The sequence below is a fragment of the Vanellus vanellus genome (genome assembly GCF_965231255.1).
Source record: "Vanellus vanellus genome assembly, chromosome: 5".
Taxonomy (NCBI): Eukaryota; Metazoa; Chordata; class Aves; order Charadriiformes; family Charadriidae; genus Vanellus; species Vanellus vanellus.
Genome location: NC_138910.1, coordinates 50,063,855 through 50,083,786, shown reverse-complemented (window position 1 = coordinate 50,083,786; position 19,932 = coordinate 50,063,855). Strand labels below are relative to the sequence as shown.

The window sequence follows — 19,932 nt, the reverse complement described above, 5'->3', positions numbered from 1 at the left end:
GTTTGGTTTCGGTATTAATCCTTGGCCATTTCACGTTGTAACACGTGACTCCCTCCTCTGTGCAAGAGGGACACCTGTGCGCCCTGATCTATTGCACAACCCGATTGAACTACAATGAGTTACTAGTTGCAAGATTTCTGGAACTACAACAGTACCATTGTGGCATCCAAACTGCAGACCAGGATGAAAGCCTTTAAAGAACTTTTTTTAAAACTCTTCCTTGCAACCACAGCAGCACACTAGAAACTCTTTTAAAAATAAATGAAACCTGGATTTTGCAAACAAACAGGTGGATCCCAGACTGCAAAAATACCTGTAGTATTAACATGAACTCTCAGAATAAACAAAAACTCTGCAAATTCTTTCTGCAGAATGTTACTTTATGTACAATACATACCTTTGTGCAATCTGGTAAAATGACCAGGACAGAGTCAACAGGATTTGCCCCAACTTATCCCAATTGGCAGCCTTGTCCCATGATTAAACATAACAGCAGAGAACTGAAAGAAACTTTCTGAGTCATCAGGTCTCGTCCCTTAGCAGTGCAAGCTCCCACGCACTGTCTAAACCTATCATAATCCTGTCGAGCTTCATCTTAAACCTCGTCAGGTTGTTTGCACCATTATTTGCTTAGTTAATATATTTCAAAACCATTTAAAAGAGTAGTTAAGTATTTCCTATGTAAACCCTGCAAAAAAACACATTTCTTACTTACTAGTACATAATGCACTAAAACATGTCAATACTCTTTGATTAAGGACAAAAAAAGTTGATAAGAACATGTGTTTACACTAAAGACAATCATTCAGATCTTATAAATAATAGTAACAATTATACTGTTCCCTCCCACGGTTGTATCACGTTAAGTATCTGTTTACTAGTAGATACGTAGTTACTTTATAGAGACACATTTAAAAAACAAAACAAAACAAAACAAAACGTTATTTCATCACATTTTCAGAGTTGCAAAAATCAGGTGGAGCTGTAAGGTGGTGGTCTTAACAACAATTACTCACAGCTGATCTGGAAGAATCTAGAGATACATAATGCAGTGTCCATTACTTTTCCTCCAAAGATATATAAAATTTAAGAGGCCATCACCAAACCCATTTAAGCAGCACTTTTCAAAGATTTAAATTACAGGGCAAGCCATCCATGAAATGTTTTCTTGCCCCAAGGGTTTTAATTTAAACAACTGCAGTACTGGCTCTAGAACATGCAAGCAGTTCAGGACAGGAGGCATCCTGGATACCCCACCATTATCATCATTTTCTCTGAGAAACTCATGAAAAGGGTCTCTCCCAGTGCCCGCTGGCAGGTACCTTCTCCACGGGCACCTGGCTCCTGTTAATCCTATTGCAACTCAGGTACCTATCTGAAGAAAAGATACTACTCTGGGCTTCCAGTCAAAATAATAAATGCTGCCATAGCAATCAGCTAAGGCAAAAAAAAAAGAGAAAAGGTTGTGGCTGGACAATGAATTAAGGTATTAAAAATACCCAGCATAGAAAAAGTATGCTGGTAAGTTAAAGCCTACTTGCAGCCCAATTTCCAACCAGGTCATATCAAAGTACACAGTTTTGTGTATATTGGATTTCCAGATTTATTAGCTAACTATTCTAACAGACTTTGTAATTTCTAGCCTAGAAGAGGCCAGAGACAGAAAAAGGCACGACAACAAAAGGGATTGGGCAGAACTCTGGTTTAGATCTGGAGGTCTATAGGAGATGCAGGAGATGAGTTCATGCACCTGAGCATGGACAGGCAGAAAAACCCAAGCAGGAAATATGTGTGGAGAGGTTTTACACAAGATAGCAACAAAGCAAATTTTTTCTCTTCTGAGAACGCCTCCCTTTGTCACAGCTTAATGAACTACCTGGATACAAACACATACACAGACCAAAATCTGGGAACACAAATGCTTGATCAGGTTGCTAAATAATTAGCCTGATTTGTATTTAGACAGAAATGTTAACTGTATCCTGCTTTCAAATTAAGCTCAATACCTGTACATGCATTTTTATTTTCAAAGACTTCTTTTGACTGCTCCTAGGTGGACTGGCTCACACCTGGGCTCAGCTGTAGAATTTGAGACCAAAGATGAATTCTGGCACCAGACTTCAGAGTCAAAGCTAGTGCCTTCAGTGCAGCTCCCTACAAGTGCTGGGTTCTCCATGACGGAGGAAGATGCCCACACTATACATGTCATTTGCATAAAGATATATGCTATTTCAGAAAAAAGGAAGTGGACGTTTAACTATAAAGTTTTTACAGATATTTATGCTGATTTCAAAAGAATGTAAAAAGGCGTTAAATCACCATCCCTGTGCAAGGGACAGATCCTCTTAGCTTTAGGGATGACAGTGACCTACATCCCAGACCCTGGGTATACATTGAGCATCTGGCCCAAATTTTTAATTGACATGCTAAAAGACATCATCATGTTTACATCATTTAGTGCTGATCCCACGGTTACAGAAGTGCAGTCATCTGCCGGTTTAATTATTATTTTAATTATTTCAATATTATTTCTAAAATATTATTTTAACTATTATACTACTGAGCAAGTCACCCTCTTCTAAACTTCGTAGTCCTTAAAGATATTATTTTAATAATCTTACCTCTTCTGACATAAAATGTTATTTTAATCTTGTTGATGCAAGAAAGCAATTGCTGAAAAATTAGTAAAAAGAGAAAATAAATAATAGATAGCTTTCAGCAGGAGGACTTTACTACTGGAAATAATATAACCTAAGCATTACTGGCAAAGGAGCAAGAGTAACACCTACCACAGATTTGGGTTTGCTGACTGCCACCAGATTGGCCAGAAAGTCTTCATCGTACAGCTGGCTAAAAACATGGGCATCGTAAGCCACCATTATGGAGATTTCTTCCATCATTTTGCCGGCAAGCTGCCGTTAGCGGCCAGAGCGGGTTGACAATCCAAGGCTGAACCTTGGCTCAGTTCTGTGTCAGTTGTTCACACCCACCTGAAGAAGCTAACGAGGAAGGAGTGTCACAAGAGAAAATATGAGCCAGCAAATCAGCTCCCGTACGGGTTTTCCTCTCGAGGGTGCCTTTTATCCTCACAGGAAGCACATATGAAACACCTGCTCACATTCCCAACACTCAACTTGCAAAAGGCATTTGGTGAAGTTTGGTAAAAGCTGGGGAAATAGTTTTAATTCCAGGATGAGGTTGAAGATGAAAAAGCAGTAGCCAAACCAGATTAGTATTAAGCAAGAAAAGATCCGTCAGTGCTTGACAGCAGGATTGAAATCACTTCTGTTCTTCTCAAACTTTGTAGCAATTGTTTATTCTTTATATCTAGTTTTCTCCCATGGAAAGCTGATATTCTTGTTAGCAGAGTCTCGCTTTCCAATGAATTGCCTCTTTTGCCTTATTTGTAAATTCACAGACCTGTGTAATGATGCTTTCTTTCAGACAGTTCTTGAAGTTTTCCACAAGTTTCTAAATCTCTCCTTTAAACTCCTGAAAAGCACTCACTTTCTCTTTTACGCAGATCCAAATTGCATCTTGTGCCACGTAGATGCTTTTTCATTTTAGCAGGAAGATGATGGCATCAAGTCATAACCTTCTAAAAAGAGTCCTTCAGTTACCCCTTTGTAATACAGGATAAAACAGACATGGAAAACGCAATGAAGGCTGTAAGCTCTTCCTTGAATAAACTTGCACTTCCCCAAATGAAATAAAACCAATTTATGCAATTGAAAGTTTCCACAGTAAAAGGTTTTTAACCTGAATCTGGGACTGGTTTGCTTTTAATCAAGAAGTGATGTGGTATCTTTTGTCCGTGAGTCTTAAATAGTGTAGCTGCCTTCCAAATCACTCCTGACTTTCCAATTCATTTATTGTAACATCTCTCCAACACAGGAAAGAAAAAAAAAAAAAACACAAGGAAAAAAATCTGAAAAAAAAAATAAAAATTAAGAACCAATATTCTCAAAACTACAAATGAAAATCTAGAAAATTAGTGATTTGAAGAAACAAACAAGATGTCCCCAAAAGCAAGTCCTTTCAGAAGAGTCAGGCAAGGTAAAACTCCTAACCAAAGCAGCACTTCTGCTTGGACTTATCCACTACATTTTTATCTTCTCTGGAAGCCTTTTGTTCTTCCTGGTGAAAAATCATACCTGCTTGAGAAACCTAAATCATTTCAGCTGTGCGTTTGTCTCCAAAAAGAATATGTGCTGGATGCTGCAAATCTGGTAGAAATTTCCAGTTCAAGTTGCCGGCAGCATATATTTACGCTCTCGCTTTCCAGATTAAACAGGGTCAGACCCACCTTGCTTTTCTCTTTTTCCTGTGCTCCTGGAGTATCCTTATCAAAGATTACATGGGTATCTAAATAGCACCAGGTGCTATTTGCATTTGAATAGGAAACTTGAGCAACAGCTGTAGCGTACAGGATTAAAACACCAACATCTCTTTCACTTAAATAGGGGGGGAAATTACATGTTATTGCTAGGAAACAGAGAGAGTTCTAATAGGCTTATGGAAAACAAAAAATGTGGCTCTTGAGGTTAAATCCCTGAGACTAAAGCAGATTCTGATCATGCTTAACCCTTGCAGGAGGAAGAAAGGTATTTTTCTCTTGAAATGCACCTACAGTGCATTTTTAAAAAATTTTTCTTCAAAGGCTTGGAAATATTTTCCCAATTAATTCCCACAGCAGAGATACTTTAGATTCCGATCCTGAAGCGGTATCCAGCTCACGAGATCGCTCTCTGTGTCACCTATACAAAAAACCATACCTGCTATGCTAAATTCTGCTGAGGTTTTCCGAAGCGCTTTAAATGACCGCTTCCTCTTCGCTTTCATTGCCTTGTGGGGTGGGTTTTTTCCCTTGTAGCAAAAGTTAAAAGGGTGAGGCTAAGAGTGGCTCCTCCTTGGCTGCCTCTGAGGTGTGCTGACAAAGGCACCTGTTGTAAGAGGTAAAGAAAGTCCCTTCCCACAACCCCTCCCGCCCTGCTGGCACCCGCTCGGAGGCTCCCAACAGGGACCGACATTACATTGGAATAGTCATGTAGGCGCAGGGGAGAGAGCAGGCGGTGTAACAACAAACATTCCCATGTTAATGAGAGAGCAATTTAATTCTGCAATAAGGGCAGGAGGTGGAGAATGCAAATTATCAGATGTACTCCGCAGCTGCAGCTACTCAAATCCCTCCCCTGTTTTAGCCAACAGGCATTTCTATTTTTAAGGAAAAATGCACCAGAACCTATAGTCTCTTTTTTTTTTTCTCCATCTTAAACTGAAAGGTTATGATGATTTAACAGCAATATATCTACATGTTACTATTGTATTATTGGCCAAATAATTCTTCTCATATCTATTCCTAACAGAGTGCTTGTAATTTTGGCATGTTCTAACTAGCAATTGTAAGAACTAGCAACTGATTTTTGATGTTGGCTAATGCATATCTTTACTTTAAAAAGGATGTTTTTCAGCTGTTGTTTCAAGCTAATGAAGCTGCGCTGCCCACAAATCCCTATGAACCTGCATTATACATCCACGTTAACAGTCTGTGCTATGCTCTGAATCAGAACACAAAATTATAAGTATCAAGCTAGTTAAACTAAATCTTTTGAATTAAACTGACTGAAGCATATACATCCACCCAGACACATTGGTAGCATGCTTACACCAGAGGAACTGGAAAGGAAAAGGCAATCAGAGAGATGCCCTTGACCACCTCCTGAGGCCGCACTACACACTCCTCCCGGCATTTCAATACAGAACCTTCCTCTCAGCCAGGGTTTCTGAGCACTGAAGTGATGAATAATCTATCAAAAGACAATAAACCCCCACGTAGTGCAGCTTCATATTTCTCTAAATCGAATAGCGCTTCTCTGGATAACACTACATCTACCTTGCAGCAGCCTTCCTCAAGGAACAGGAATGCAGTCCCCTCCACGACATAGTTTTGAAAGCATACCTCCAAAGCAGGAATTTTTGGAGAAGCGGTTCAACCAAGCAGTCAGTACGACAGAAGAGAGCCAGCAGAAGGACAGGTGAACAGCAGAAAACTGTTAACTAATTAAGGTAAGTAGCCCTAATTACAGTTGTTGGGATTTATATGCTGGTGGATAATAGAGGTGAATGGAAAATTCCTGAATTGAGCAAACCAGCTAGCTTAGCAAAGCAAAAACCTCCTCACTCCCAAGATAAATTCACTCTCACTCCACCCCCAGGAATGTCTTGCTGCTATCTGCCAGGGATAGGATCTTCTGATAGACGGGAAAGCGTTACGTATGTGAGGTATGTGCAGCTTATTGCTAAGCGCTCCCCTTCCTGCTACCGCATTTCTGAAACATAAAAGAGTTTTCTGCAATTTGCTTTTCATGCATTAATAAATCTGGGAAGATCACAGCAGTCTTCAGATAAGGAAACATAAAACTTCTTTCAGAGCACTTGAAATGGCATTTGGCAGCCTTCAAGATAAATTTACAGGATTTTTTCCCCCCAAATGGGAATGAATAACGGTAGTATTATGCTCTTTTCACAATTCCATCACCCATTAATGACCTGTAACAACTGTTTCGAACACGACCAGCAAGTGAAAAACACTTGGTTAGAAGTCAAACATTGTGAATCCCAAAGCACATTTACATTCTCTCCTCACCCACAAAGGACTTGCTGATCATCAGAGAACAGCAGATAGCCCAGATCTTCTGTCTGCACTCTCAGTCACCTGCAGTGTCACCTAAAGCCCCTGTAGACATCGTTGCTGCCCCTTGGGAAGCCACCCTGCTGCACTGGACCCTCAGCCAAGCCCAACGCCTGTGCTGGAGTGAAAGGCAGGGAGCGGCTGCCTGTCCTTCGCACGGGTGGTTATCCCAGTGAAATAAGGAGCAAAGCATTTACTGTTGCACTGGTGCGGTCTTTGAGAAGGCTGTGACTTTATTCATAACTCTGTTCCAGTTTTAGAGATCAGAAGGTAAATACCTTTAGACATGTTTTTGGATTCAAAGCGAGCACTGAACGCTAAGCTCACAGGAGCACCCCATACCTTTTGAGAGAAGCAGTTGCCAGGCTCAGGCTGATCTATAGTCCAGCAATTCCTTCTCCCAGTTTTACTTTTATTATTTAAAATGTCAAATAACATGGCCTTTTTTTCCCTCCCCAAAGAAGTGGGTGTATGCACCTGTGTTTTTCCTAAAATAATCCTCCAAATGTGCAGAAAAATCTGGGCTTGATGTGCTTCAGCATATGTACTTACATGGGTAAATCCTCCCCATTTCCAGCTATACTAGATTCTCCTGATTTGAAAGCAGGCAAGATTGTAAACTCATTTTCGCAGATTAAAGCCAGCAAAGCCATGCTGCTGGAGAGGGCGAATATTTCTCTCCCAGTAGTGGCAGAGGTCAGCGTGGCTGGAATTGCTGAGGCAGAGGCGTTCCCAACAAACCAGTGATACTGGCGTGCACTCTCACTCCATGTAAATGTGTAGCCCACTGTGGGGAAAAGCTGAGGACTTCTGAGTCTTCACTTTATGTTGCCAGCTCTGCCTCTTGAATTATTTACTGTAAGCATGCATAATAGAGGAAAGCAGTACTATCACCCTGGTCTCCTTCAGTCTTATAGGAAAGCACCAACAGGAAAGTCACTGTAAAAGGAGGAACCTTTACAAATTTATTCAGTGATTTGTTACGGATTAAAACAAACGTAGCAGAAAAGACCCAAACATCCCTCTCCCAGCCTTCCCAGCCTCCCCAAATCAGCTGTATTCCACACAAAAAGCTAGTCCTGCTCCCATGCAACAACTGCTGCATAAGGAGTTTCTTCCACAAAGTTCCTAGATGATCTTTAAAGCGCTCAAAAAGAAGTAAAACTATTTATTAGCCTTGCCTCTAAAACTACAAAGGGTGGAAAAGCAGGCCAGCCAATAGATACCCAACCTGCCGGAGGTCACTCCCTGTATTTTTAAAAGTATATTCTCAATTAATTCTGCTCTGTGTATTTGTTCTGTTTCTCAAAGAGATGGTTAACGCCTGCAATTTTAAAGCGTTTGGGTCAAGTCTGCACTTCATTTCAGGTTTTACGTTAACTTGAAACTACATCTAAACAAGGGCATGAAGCTGCCTAAAACAAATCTGCCCATTTTGATTTCTATAAACTATACAAGCCTGAAAAAGATTAAACAGCAGCATAGCTGGGATGCCAGCCTACAGGTACATACTCATTATTATTCAGCTCAGTCCCTGCCAGATTATGTTGCAGCCTTCCAAATTAACTTACAATTCCCTTTTGATTTTTAATTAATTAGATTCACATTTTTAATTTTTGTTTTCATATTTCTTTTCCATACTGCCTCTTTCACTTTCTAAGGGCACTTAGTTATTTCCTCACTTCAGCTAAGTTTCCTTTGGATGTCAAACTAGCAGAAATATCTTGCTTTGTGAACTCCTTCTTGTCTGCTGAGAATCTGCACTAGAGCTGGGATGACTTTTTGCTTGTTTGTGTTCTTCTGGAGGTGAAGGCAGCACAGGGCTCTGACCACTCCAAATTACTGATGTGGTTTATCCATGGTCCCACAAAGAGCTCTGGCATGACGGGTGATGGAGGCAGTGGGGCAGAGGAACAAGGAAAGAGACAGACAACCCTGAGCCAGTATTGCTAGCAAGTAACAGGAATATTGAATCTTACTGTGAGATTTTGGAAATCCTAGCCTTTGCCTGTTGAAAAAAATAGATTTAACAGCATATTTGGGGCATACATTGTATGTAGAACCCAATATAATCGACTGAGTTTTAAAACAAAGCTGAGCATATTTCTTCCTTACCCATCCTTTTCTTCTAGCAAAACAGAGGATTTTTCTTCCTATTTGCAAAGGCAAGGGGTGGTAGTGGGGAGGTCCACGACACGTGAAAAGCTGCTCCACCCAAATCCACTCTGAGTGGGGCCACACTAGTTTGCACCACAGACCTCCCTGCAGAGACCGTTCAGAAGGCAGAAATACCTAAACCGACTTTAGAGCATAATTTCCTGAAAAGCAGCAGACTTCTGTTTCATGTTTCACTCCTTCTCTTTGGGGAATCACTTTTTAGCTCCTCCCAGTTCAGCGAGGGCAGATGCCCATAAACAGCTCAACACCACAACTGAAGGAGGCGACGGCAGTTCAGGAGCAGGGCCACGTACCAGGGACCTTCCTACACCTGCCCCAGGGCCCTGCTTCTCCTGAATCTATGCCCTTAGAGTCAAATCAATACAAACAGGTCCCTCCAGCTGCTGAAGGGACAAACATTACCAATCTGTTTGCCACTGTAAATGTCTCTGATATATCTTCCCTGGGGTTATTAATCCAACAACTGAATAATGTTTGTATGGCATTTAGACCATGGAAATGCCATTGAGAGCTAAGGTCCATAATAAAACTGATCCTAACCGAATGCTACCTGTGAAATTTATTTTAAACTTGTTGCATTTATCACGTCAACTGCTATTTAAAAGGAAAAAAAAATGGCGTCAAGCATATTTTTCAAGAAAATTAGTGTAGAAGCTGTAGTAAGAGAGCTTTGCACTTACAATTATTTATATGTATTTCTGGCCTGATTTCAGTAAAGCTTGATTCGGGGATTTCATGCAAATAGCCCACAAGCTATTGTAAGCAGAGCCAAATATTATCAAGCAATAGCACCATCAGATGAACAGAGCTAGTTCGGGCTTCATACAAACAATAATCATACAGCGAGTACATATCTGTATTGCAACTTTCACCCATGGTCTACTGGCTTTTCATTTAGAGCATATGATCAGCAAACAAAAGATATTAATTAACATCAAGTAGCACATTAAATAGTGACATCTGTCACATGAAGAGACTCAGATTGGGGCCCAGGACTTGGGGCTTCTCATTCTAAACCCACACCTGACTTTCCTTCTCAAGGTAGATGCATCTCTCTGTATTTATCTTTCCCTCCCCAAAGAGGACTAACAGTCCTTGTCTACCCCCCAGAGAAATATAAATAATGGTAAAATTTATGAAAAATACAAAACTGTACGTGGTATTCTTATTGTTTTTGTTGTTATTATGATGTTGTCTGCCAAGTTTTCTCCAGAGTGCTGTTAAATATCTTAGGAACTAGCCATGCTGCACAGGGAGGTCGGACCCTGCAGGAGAGCGCAATGACATGTTTACCTGGATGACCTGTCTGAAGTGCCCTATATCACATCAGATTTTAGTATCTTTACTGACGGTCACTTTGTACCTGACCTTTAGCCTGGGACAAGAAAAAAAAGGAGAAAGAACAAAAGGCTGGAGAGACAGACACTATGAGAAATTCCTGTAGTTAAATAAAAGAAAGAAAGAGGCAGGACCACAGCACATTGTCTCTCCATCAAAACCACTGGAGCTGGCCAGGCACAACCCCACCATAATATACTCTGCTCTGCAATGATTAGGCAGGGGCTACTGTGCTGGTACCCCTGGAGCACCATAGCAAAGCCTCAGAAAGGTCTGCAGCAATGTTTTCCACATGGAACCCCTGACAGAAGCCTAATGGAAAAGGTGAGACGTTTCTATGTGTAAATAGCACACTAGTAATGGCATATTCCCAAAACAAAAAATAAATCCGCAGTATGATTGCTTGGAAGATGAGATAAAGAGTAATTAAGACTGAAATGATGCGGGCGAGCAGGAAATGGCATACAGTGTCAGCTAAACTGGACTAAACTAGACAGACAAGTCCAAGTATCTCAGTGGTTGAGGTATAGAAGTCAGACAATGTGACTGTGAGACGCAGTCTAGACTGAGGCAGGCTTGAAGGCTCTGAAATGAGATTATTTCATGCATTATACATTAAAAGTACAAACTACTGATGCTTTCCAGGGGAGCAGCATGTCCCACAATACTGGAGTTAAAAATGAAAGCATTAACTTGGAGGTCAAAGGACTGAACGTAGCCAAAAAAGTCTAGAAAACAGCACTTGCTAGTATATATTTATATCAAAGATGAGTAACAGGGATCCGATACAGAAAGCATTTGACATGAGATCCATTTGCTGGGAAAGACAGAAGGCAGCTAAGCCTCAGTGCTCCCCGCGACAAATTCCCCTGAAATTTGTACAGGTCAACTACAGAAGAAGAAAGAAGCTCAGGACCATGCAAGCTGATCAGCCGTATAAGACTACCAGCAGCATCCACTAATCTAAGCTTTACATTATCCTTTGCCGCTAAATCCCTATTCATCATCATACAGTACAGTGAAAGGGAAATTCTGTCCTCAGAAGATGATTAGGGAGACAAACTATTTCAGTGCTTTACTGTGCTGATCTAGTTTCCTCCTGTGAAAATCTGCATCTACATTTAATGCTTCAATATACCACAATGAGAAAAGCTTCTGTATTTACATATGATTTAAAGATTAACCTGTCTTGATTTGACTGCTAATAAGCTTATTTTAAGACCTCAAATGGTATGTATGGAGAGGGAGAGAAGGCAGGTTCTTATACAAGTTATCAAAGAGCTCTCTACATGATAATGAGGTATTTCTTCAGACATCAGAGGCCTGAGAAATTTCCACATACTCTTCCACCCTCCCCATTTGTCTTATTCCAAGTTTGTCTTTTATTTAAAATCTGGACTACAGGTCTTGTATTGCTGCTATTATTATATCTGTGCAACTAAAAGAAATTAAATACTCCCCCCCAAAAAAATAATCAGGAATTGGTCCAGCTTAGCACAGATGTCCACAGGGCAAGAGAACATTTTCTCCTTGAATCCATGTGCTCAGGCTGGGCACAATGTACTGCTCAAGCTGAGGTCAGTATTTCTGCCATGCACGCAAGGGCTGTGTTCCCTTGGAAGTTCACTCCCTCCCAGTGTTCCTGTTAACTCCCCTCAACGTCCAAATAAAGGGCTATATTTAAAGAGAAAATTGAGCCATAACTTCTAATCTGTTCTTGATTTTTAACATGCCTTTTATATAGAGGAAGTAGCTTAAGCAAAAGTGGGGCTGGAAAGCTGCCTGGCAGAAAGAGACCTGGGGGTTCTAATTGACAAGCGGCTGAATATGAGCCGGCAGTGTGCCCAGGTGGCCAAGAAAGCCAACGGCATCCTGGCTTGTATTAGAAATAGTGTGGCTAGCAGAAGTAGGGAGGTGATTGTGCCCCTGTACTCAGCACTGGTGAGGCCACACCTCGAGTATTGTGTCCAGTTTTGGGCACCTCAATACAAGAGAGATATCAAGGTGCTGGAGCGAGTGCAGAGGAGGGCAGCGAAGCTGGTGAAGGGCCTAGCAAACAAATCATATGAAGAGCGGCTGAAGGAGCTGGGACTGTTTAGTTTGAGGAGGAGGAGGCTGAGGGGAGACCTCATCACTCTCTACAACTATTTGAAAGGACACTGTTGAGAGGTTGGTGCTGGTCTCTTCTCACAGGTAATTAATGACAGAATAAGAGGGAATGGCTTCAAGCTCCAACAGGGTAGATTTAGACTGAACATTAGGAAAGAATTTTTCACAGAAAGAGTGGTCAGGCATTGGAATAGACTGCCCAGGGAGGTGGTTGAGTCACCATCCCTGGATGTGTTCAAGAGACGTTTAGATATGGTGTAGGGGAGAACTTTGTAGAGTAGGGTAGATGGTTGGACTCGATGATCCCAAGGGGCTCTTCCAACCTAGACGATTCTATGATTCAATTCCTTCTGCAAGGAATGCAAGGGAAGTGCCTAGAACGAATGAGAGCTAATTCTTGCTTGATTTGAAGAAAAAAAATCCCACAACAGCAAACAAAGAAAAACAGAGGATGCAATAAAATTTCGGGTGATTTGCAAAAAGAAGTTTTAAAAAAGAGATTTCTACCATAAAATTCCTCAATGTATTTCCAAATCATACTTTTTATATCAAGAACAGCATTATTTTCACTGTTTGGAAAGTCAGTCCCCTAAGCAAAACAGGAAAAGCGTGCTAAAAATGGGAAATTCGGGTATATAACCATGAAAAAGTGAGAGATACCATTCTTTTGCCCCTCTCAGTTTTGATGTTGGTTATGAATGATAAGGCAGCAGTTTCAGCCTACCATCCACTGGTATTCAGAAAGGATATAATCTAGCAAATTTCAACTCTGTGTTTACGGTTCAAATTAATACAGGGAAAATCAGTGTCTGCATTTGTTCACTCATATGGAGACTGCAAGAATAAACCCTAAGGGTTAGTTCTTTTACTTACAACAATAGTGAACTGCAACATTTAATCTGATGGTGCAAACATGATGCTGATCTGAAAATGAAGGAAAATAAACCAATTTATAATAAACTAATAACTAACATGAAAAAGAAAGCTTATATTGCTGTGTCCATATGGATATCATATGTAACTGAAATCCAAGTGACCTATGTAATGGTTTGAAAGGTTACAGATGTCCTTCTCTGCTGCATTTGTGGGGGAACAACTCAGTTTCTAATTATGCTTTAAAAGTGGCAAAGGATTTGATCACCTTTCTCAGTCATATGATGGTTGTCTCTTGGAATGTCACCCCATTTTTTTCTTCTCTAGCTACACCTCACTGCAGAACTTCACAATAACTTCGAGAACTAAATATGGACTTATCAACACTACTGGGACTGGAAGACTTGCCTGGGGACTGGCAATTGATTGAGCAGTACTTTAACTGGGCTCCCCCCAGTTTTAAGGAGAGTGAAATGAATGAGTCACTCTGGTAATTCTTGTGATACAGCGTATCACTGACATTGCACAGTATACAGATGGTACCTGTATTGAACCAGACTGGGGAAAAATAAAAACAAAAAGATAGTTTTCTTAACACTATTTAGGGCTATGAAATTGAGAAAGCCCAGAAAAATCTGAGTCACATTTTTCTTATCTCTCATAATGGAGCATAACAGCAGCAAGAGAAAAAGCTTACTGTGAGCTAAAGATGGAGTGCCCTAACTTGGCCATATGTTATCAGTGGTACGCTGCAAAACATTCAGGTTATTTTGTTGGGCAATACTACATTTTCATTTTCCCTTATTTTTTAATTTTTTTCTATTAGGAATTATGATCTGTGCTCCTTTTATCAGTATTGTTTGCATTCTTGTGCTCTTCTTGGACCTTTCAGAGTTATGGGATTCCAAGGTATAGACAGCTAGCTGGCTGGGCACAACACCACCAAGATACAGCAAGAGGCAGCAGCAAAAACGAGTGAGTAGACACAGCCATAGGGCAGCTATGTATCCTGTAATGCCTTTATCAGCTCAGGTATACTTTATACTCACTCAGCATTGCAGACCACCCAACATTTTGCCAGATCTCTGTAAGTTCAAGAGTGACAGCTGAGTACATCAGGTGGGAAGAGCCACAACAAGAAGCACAGAGATCCCCACCAACACCAGCCGCTTGTCTGCTTCTGCATGTACTTCAAGGTGTTAATCATCATCTCCCACTCCCTAAAACATCTAATGTCTTCCCATAGGAAAGATCCTTTTCTTCCTGTCTTCATAGAATACCAGGTTGGAAGGGACTTCAAGGATCACCTGGTCCAACCTTTCTTGGCAAAAAGCGTGGTCTAGACAAGATGGCCCAGCACCCTGTCCAGCTGAATCTTCAACTAATGAAATTAAGATCTGTTGACTCAATCTTTTTAAGTGTACCTGAAACAGCTTCTCAGAGCAATAAAAGTTATTCCTGGGCATTTCAGCTGGTTCTAAGACTCCTCTGTTTTGTTCACAACTCAGCTTAGAGAATACCTGAGATAACTTAAATATTTCCCCAAGCACCTAGCACATTTCTGAGTTCCATGTGTGTTACAGCACCAAAATGTACACGCTAACATAAACAGCACAGCTTGGCTTGCGAAATCTCAACCATATTAAAAAAATACACGGAGCCGCAAGTCCACAAAGGTTTACAATCAGCATTCCTTTGGATGTACATAGAAAGTGGACATCCCAGTGACACATGTGGATTAACGGACAAAAAAGACCAAGAGTTCATTTTGAAAAAATCAGAAAACAGAATGAGCATGCCAGACCACTCTCAGAAATATTTTAGTTTTCCAAATAGGTAATTGAATGCTTAAAGCAAATAAGAGGAAAATTCAATTTGGACTTAAAGCATCACCTTCCTCGTGTCTCTTTGATGTAAAAAAATTACATTTGGCCTTGTGCGCAACCTCTGTTCTGCAGGACTGCATGTACAAAAGCAAGCGGTCACATGCTTGTCTTTGTTCTTCTCCAGAGAGGGCCAGGTAATGGATGGATCATCAAAGCAGAAAAATTATTTTTCTACCAAAAAGAAGTCCGTGATGAAAACTACAACAGACAGACAAAGAAGCTGTCAGTCAGTACCAGCCAAAGGCAGTAAAGGAGAGGACCAAAAGGCAACAGCTGTGAAAGAAGTATAGTCCAGAGACTCAGCTTGTGAATATTGTGTCTGCTTGCAGAAACAAAAAGGAAAAAAATATAAAAGGAAAAAGCACGAAAAAACAGTTCAGTACCTGTTTGTTCCAAACAAATCTCTACAGGGTTCATCCTTCTCTTTCTCAAGCTACAGTATTGTGCTGGAGTCAAGGAGCAAAATACTGCAGCTTGTGAGAGCATCTGAATTGCTTCTGGAGCCTTTGTCGAAGAGCACGGCAGTTCTTTCATTGAAGTTATCATCACAGTCTAACACCGATGCTGACATGACCAACGCCACCACAACAAACACAGCCAGGCTCTGTTACAGTGTATCTAATTAGTGCTTTCCTGGTTGTGAAAAGTGATTCAAATCAGCGGTCCTGAGGTTTTGCTTGGCAAGGAGGTTCTCAGGGCGACACAGGATGTAACAGCGAGCACAATCCACTTCCAACTTCCCCCATTTCGGGAGCACCTCTGGAACACATGGCAGGGTAACAGCTTCATTACTTGTCTGTTATCCACGTGCAGCCACTACACACGCTCTGCCAGTTTATCTATACACCAGATACTCCATCAGCAACCTGCTTCTCTAACTGATACAATTTAAGGCAAATCTGCGCCCTGGCCGGGATCCCAACCCCACCCCACAAAAATGTAGTTGTTCCTGTAGAACTGCCTCTACAGCAGGGCTTTTCCCAGCATTGCTGGGCAGGTGAAAGACAACCGACTTTTCACTCTTTGCAAATCTAGTCAGGCTACAAGAAGCCTAGAACACAGACACAGTTGAAGTTAAAGCAGCCAGAAATAAAGTAAGCAGAAAAATGGCTTAAAGCCATCTTTGTTCTGACCCTTTTTTTCCTTCCATCAAGAGCTGTTGGGACCAGATTCCCAGCTGCCATCTCACACCAAGTACAGCAAGCCACGGCCAGCTACGCCTTTAAAATATACTTCCAGTGCAGTCCTGGATGCCACTCCAGCTCGACAAATATCATGAGGAGTTTGCTCAGCTGATGAACAGGAACACCAGTAAAAATAGGGTGGAGGATGGTGTTGGAGAGAAGACAAACAGATATGCAAGTAAAGGCACCCTGCTGCAACTCGGAGGCTTTCATCTCTGCTTCCACCTTATGGAAGAAATCTATTCAGCTAAATAAATAAATAAGATGTGTAAGTAAATAAAGAAGAACAAGGGTAGGCTGCAGGAAAGCAGCTAGACTGTGGCCCCTTCAGCATTTTGGAGGTTGCTTAGCAACAGGCTGGCTGCTGCAGGGCTAAAGTAGCATGAAATTAGCAGCTTTTCAGCAAAAGACAAATTGAATGCAAAGCTGGGGAGGTGGCCTTAGAGGGGCAGCAAGGAGAACAGCACTAACGGGTGAATCTGATACGGTGGGCATCTATTAGGAGCGTTTCCTGAGTGCGGGGGTTCTTTAATTAATGTGGCCAAAGGGCTTTGTCCTGCCTGGGTACTGATAAATTCCAAAGTGCGCCTGGCAAGTTAATAATTCAATCTTGATGAAAATTATGTCCGTTACAGTAACTTCATGGGTTAATTACGTATTAACGATCTTTAATAGCTCAAACCAAATCATATCAGACTGCCCTTGCTATACTAGTGCCTATGGTGACTACACACCACATTTTCAGTTGCAGAGTTATCTAATATATTTCCCCATTATTTCAGGTCTAGGTTATCTCGATGCCATCTCTGCATTCACTTATGGAATTTGGTCTCTGTGCATCCTTCAAGTAACTGAATCTCAACAGCATAGATCCACTTGTTCTGGCCAAATAATTCCCCTAAATCATATTGCTTCTCTAGCCTTCTGGAACAGCCCCGCGTGGACACAGAGAATCATTATATAGACAGCAGCTATTAGAGAGAACTGTGCAATGAGAACAGCAAGAACATCATGTGTACACACTTCATGGAAGACTTAAATGGGAGTTTCGAATCAAAGATTTTTCTGTGTCACTTAATCTGGGGCCGGGTTGTACCCGTTAATTGTTTTTCACTGCTAAATGGGTGTGAAGCTGGTCCCTGACAGCAAGACACAACCAGGGACCCGTATGGCACATGATCCATTGGAAGGTGGTATCAGAAAGTGGTCAGGGCAGGAAAGATGCTAAGTGGCTTGTCCAGGCATTAAACTGGAGGAGGAAAGGGAAAACACAGTGGCCCTTTCCCCTGCTTTTTACACACACACAGAGCAGCGATAACTTATTTTACGTCTTATTTACAGAGTAGCTTCTATTTGTGTGGCACTTCAGAAACAGAATAAGACCTATCTGGGGGCCTACATGTGAAGCATATTTGCTTGGAGCAGGGAAACTTCTCACCTGCATTTCATCCTCTTTCGTGCCCCACTGCAGCACTTAATCATTCCTGTGAATGGGGTAGAGCGTATACAAGCCATCACCTGTTCTGTAGGCAGTAAATTATGTATTGTAGAGCAGGCTGGTCGTTTTCAATCCTTATAATTTTGGGAATGCTTTCTGGGTCCTTGGGGGCTGCACACAGAGACACCTTTGGCAATGTTTTGTTTTCCTATTTGTCTGGGGTTGAAAAGAAGGCAACTGAGACTCACTGATGTGGCAAACACTTGGCGCAAGATGCCCTCCATTTCCTTAATGAGCCTATTAAGTGGATCTATCAAAGGTGTAAGATGAGCTCAGAGGAAAGAAACACAGAGGTAACTGACTGTCCTGAGATAATCCTAGTATACGTACATGAGAAAACAACCTATCAGTTACAATAGTTAATTGAGAACACCGTGATCCCATTGCTGAGAAGTACATCAACACTTTTCTTTTTTGCGTGGCCAGAGTTAGTTGTGCCTGAGCATACAGCTTCATCGGCTGCTTCAGCTTCCCCTCCTCCAAACGAGAGATGATAAAATCCTACTTCATCGAGCTACCGTGACACATTCATCTCTGGAGTATTTGGCAAGTCAAGCAGCTGGTGAAACTGCTAGTGCTCCCTGAACTCAAGCAAAATCAGTGGCTGAAGGGAGATAGTCTTGTTTTAAGTCACAAGAGCCAAAGACCCAAAAGGAATTTTACTCTCCACTTTACTGAGTCCTTGCAGGTGTGCACCCCAGGATTCAATCTCCCCAAGGAGATTAAAAGTTACTGCTATATTAATACAAATACACGGTTACCAGGCATACAGCAACTGGCTCACATCACTCTTCCCCACACAGGATTTTATTTAAAAGGTTAACTATGATCCAATACTGCACATTTTCCAGAGCTTAGCCCCAGTTTATGGGGAAGTGGCATTGCTTAACGATGCTAGTAGCTGTGTGCATTGCCTGTTGAAGCTGGCTCACCAGTACATGCCAGGCTAAGGTTCACTGTAATGCAGATGGGCGCAGGCTCCCTCGCCCCGGTACCATAAGCACCAGCAGCACAGGTCAGAAGCCGAAGTTGCAGTGGGATGAGCCCAAAAACGCTTCCATTCCTTGGTAGGATGGACAGATGGGGCAGCTGCTCAGCTGTGACACCAACCGAGCACAGAAGTAGAGCCAGGGGAGATAGTAAGTGCTGGAAATTACCAGAGAGAAGAGATTTAATAAGTGAAGGTACAGACAAGCCGGAATCTTGCATTCTGCTCGTGTACTAAAAGTGGAAAAGAAGGAGAAGCAGGAAGAGCAAATAACATCAGTAATGTTTAGGAGTCAGAAAGAGACGATGTATTAAAACGCATGCTTATTTCTCTTAAAACGACACTCTCTGTCAACTGTCATGGTTTCCAGACTTTCAGAATTGGATTATATTGTAATTACTTCCTATTTGGACAAGGTCACAAAAATAAAAGCTCAGTTCCTTTCTACATTATGTTCTACTGTATGTTCTTTACACTCCTGTCGCAGCCAAGTCTCCTGTTCTGATGTCAACAAATTTGCTTTCAGAATAAAATGCTGGTTTAGGTCCATTAGTGTAGTGTAAGACACATTAAAAAGTTGAGAGCCATCATTACTGATCTTTCCGAGAAGCCTCCCACAGCACAGACATCTTTATCCTCTTGCTAATCCTTACAGTTTACTTTATATCACAAAAGCAACCAAAAGGAAACAAATATGAAACCCGGATGCATGTAACCTTATGAGAGGTGCTTGTTCTACACATGCCCCCATCATTGAGTAAGGACATGTGAAATCCTTACATCAGGGACTAGAAGACATTTCTCAGTTTTTTTCACCTCTCCCTCTGCCCCCAAATTCCTGTGACAGTACAGCAGTTTGAATAACATTCCTGTATGATGACTCAAAGGTTGAAAATCTGCAAGGCATATAGGTAAATAGTTCCCTTGTTTAAACAAGTAGCCTGTAAACACTGCTTGTGACAAATTCCTTCTACAAGACGTTATTGATACTGACATTTTGTGGATGTTACAATAAAGAAAGATGGAAGGAAAATAAAGAGGGACTCTGCTGTTCCCAGGGGAGCCAGTGTTTGCAACGAGCCCCCGTGTGAGCTCTCAGCCCAGTGTTGGATCTGTAAATGTGCGGCTCATTTCCTGCTTGCTTCGGCCATTAGAGCCTCAGCCGGCTTCCGGAGGAGAAGCTGCTT

The 19,932-nt window shown here is 41.6% G+C and overlaps 1 protein-coding gene across 2 annotated transcripts in view; it reads right to left on the bottom strand.

The window, feature by feature from the left end:
- Positions 1 to 19,932, bottom strand: part of LOC309672787 (rab GTPase-activating protein 1-like) — a gene marked incomplete at its 5' end in the record, with an annotated part of 117,408 nt that overhangs the window by 33,518 nt on the left and 63,958 nt on the right. The window contains one exon of one of the 2 annotated variants that reach the window (XM_082484381.1): positions 2,790 to 2,900. The exons of the other annotated variant lie outside the window; for it this stretch is intronic. Coding sequence (XP_082340507.1) covers positions 2,790 to 2,900 — 111 coding nt within the window. Of the gene's footprint in view, positions 1 to 2,789; positions 2,901 to 19,932 lie in introns of those variants that run through there. 2 annotated transcript variants of the gene reach the window in all.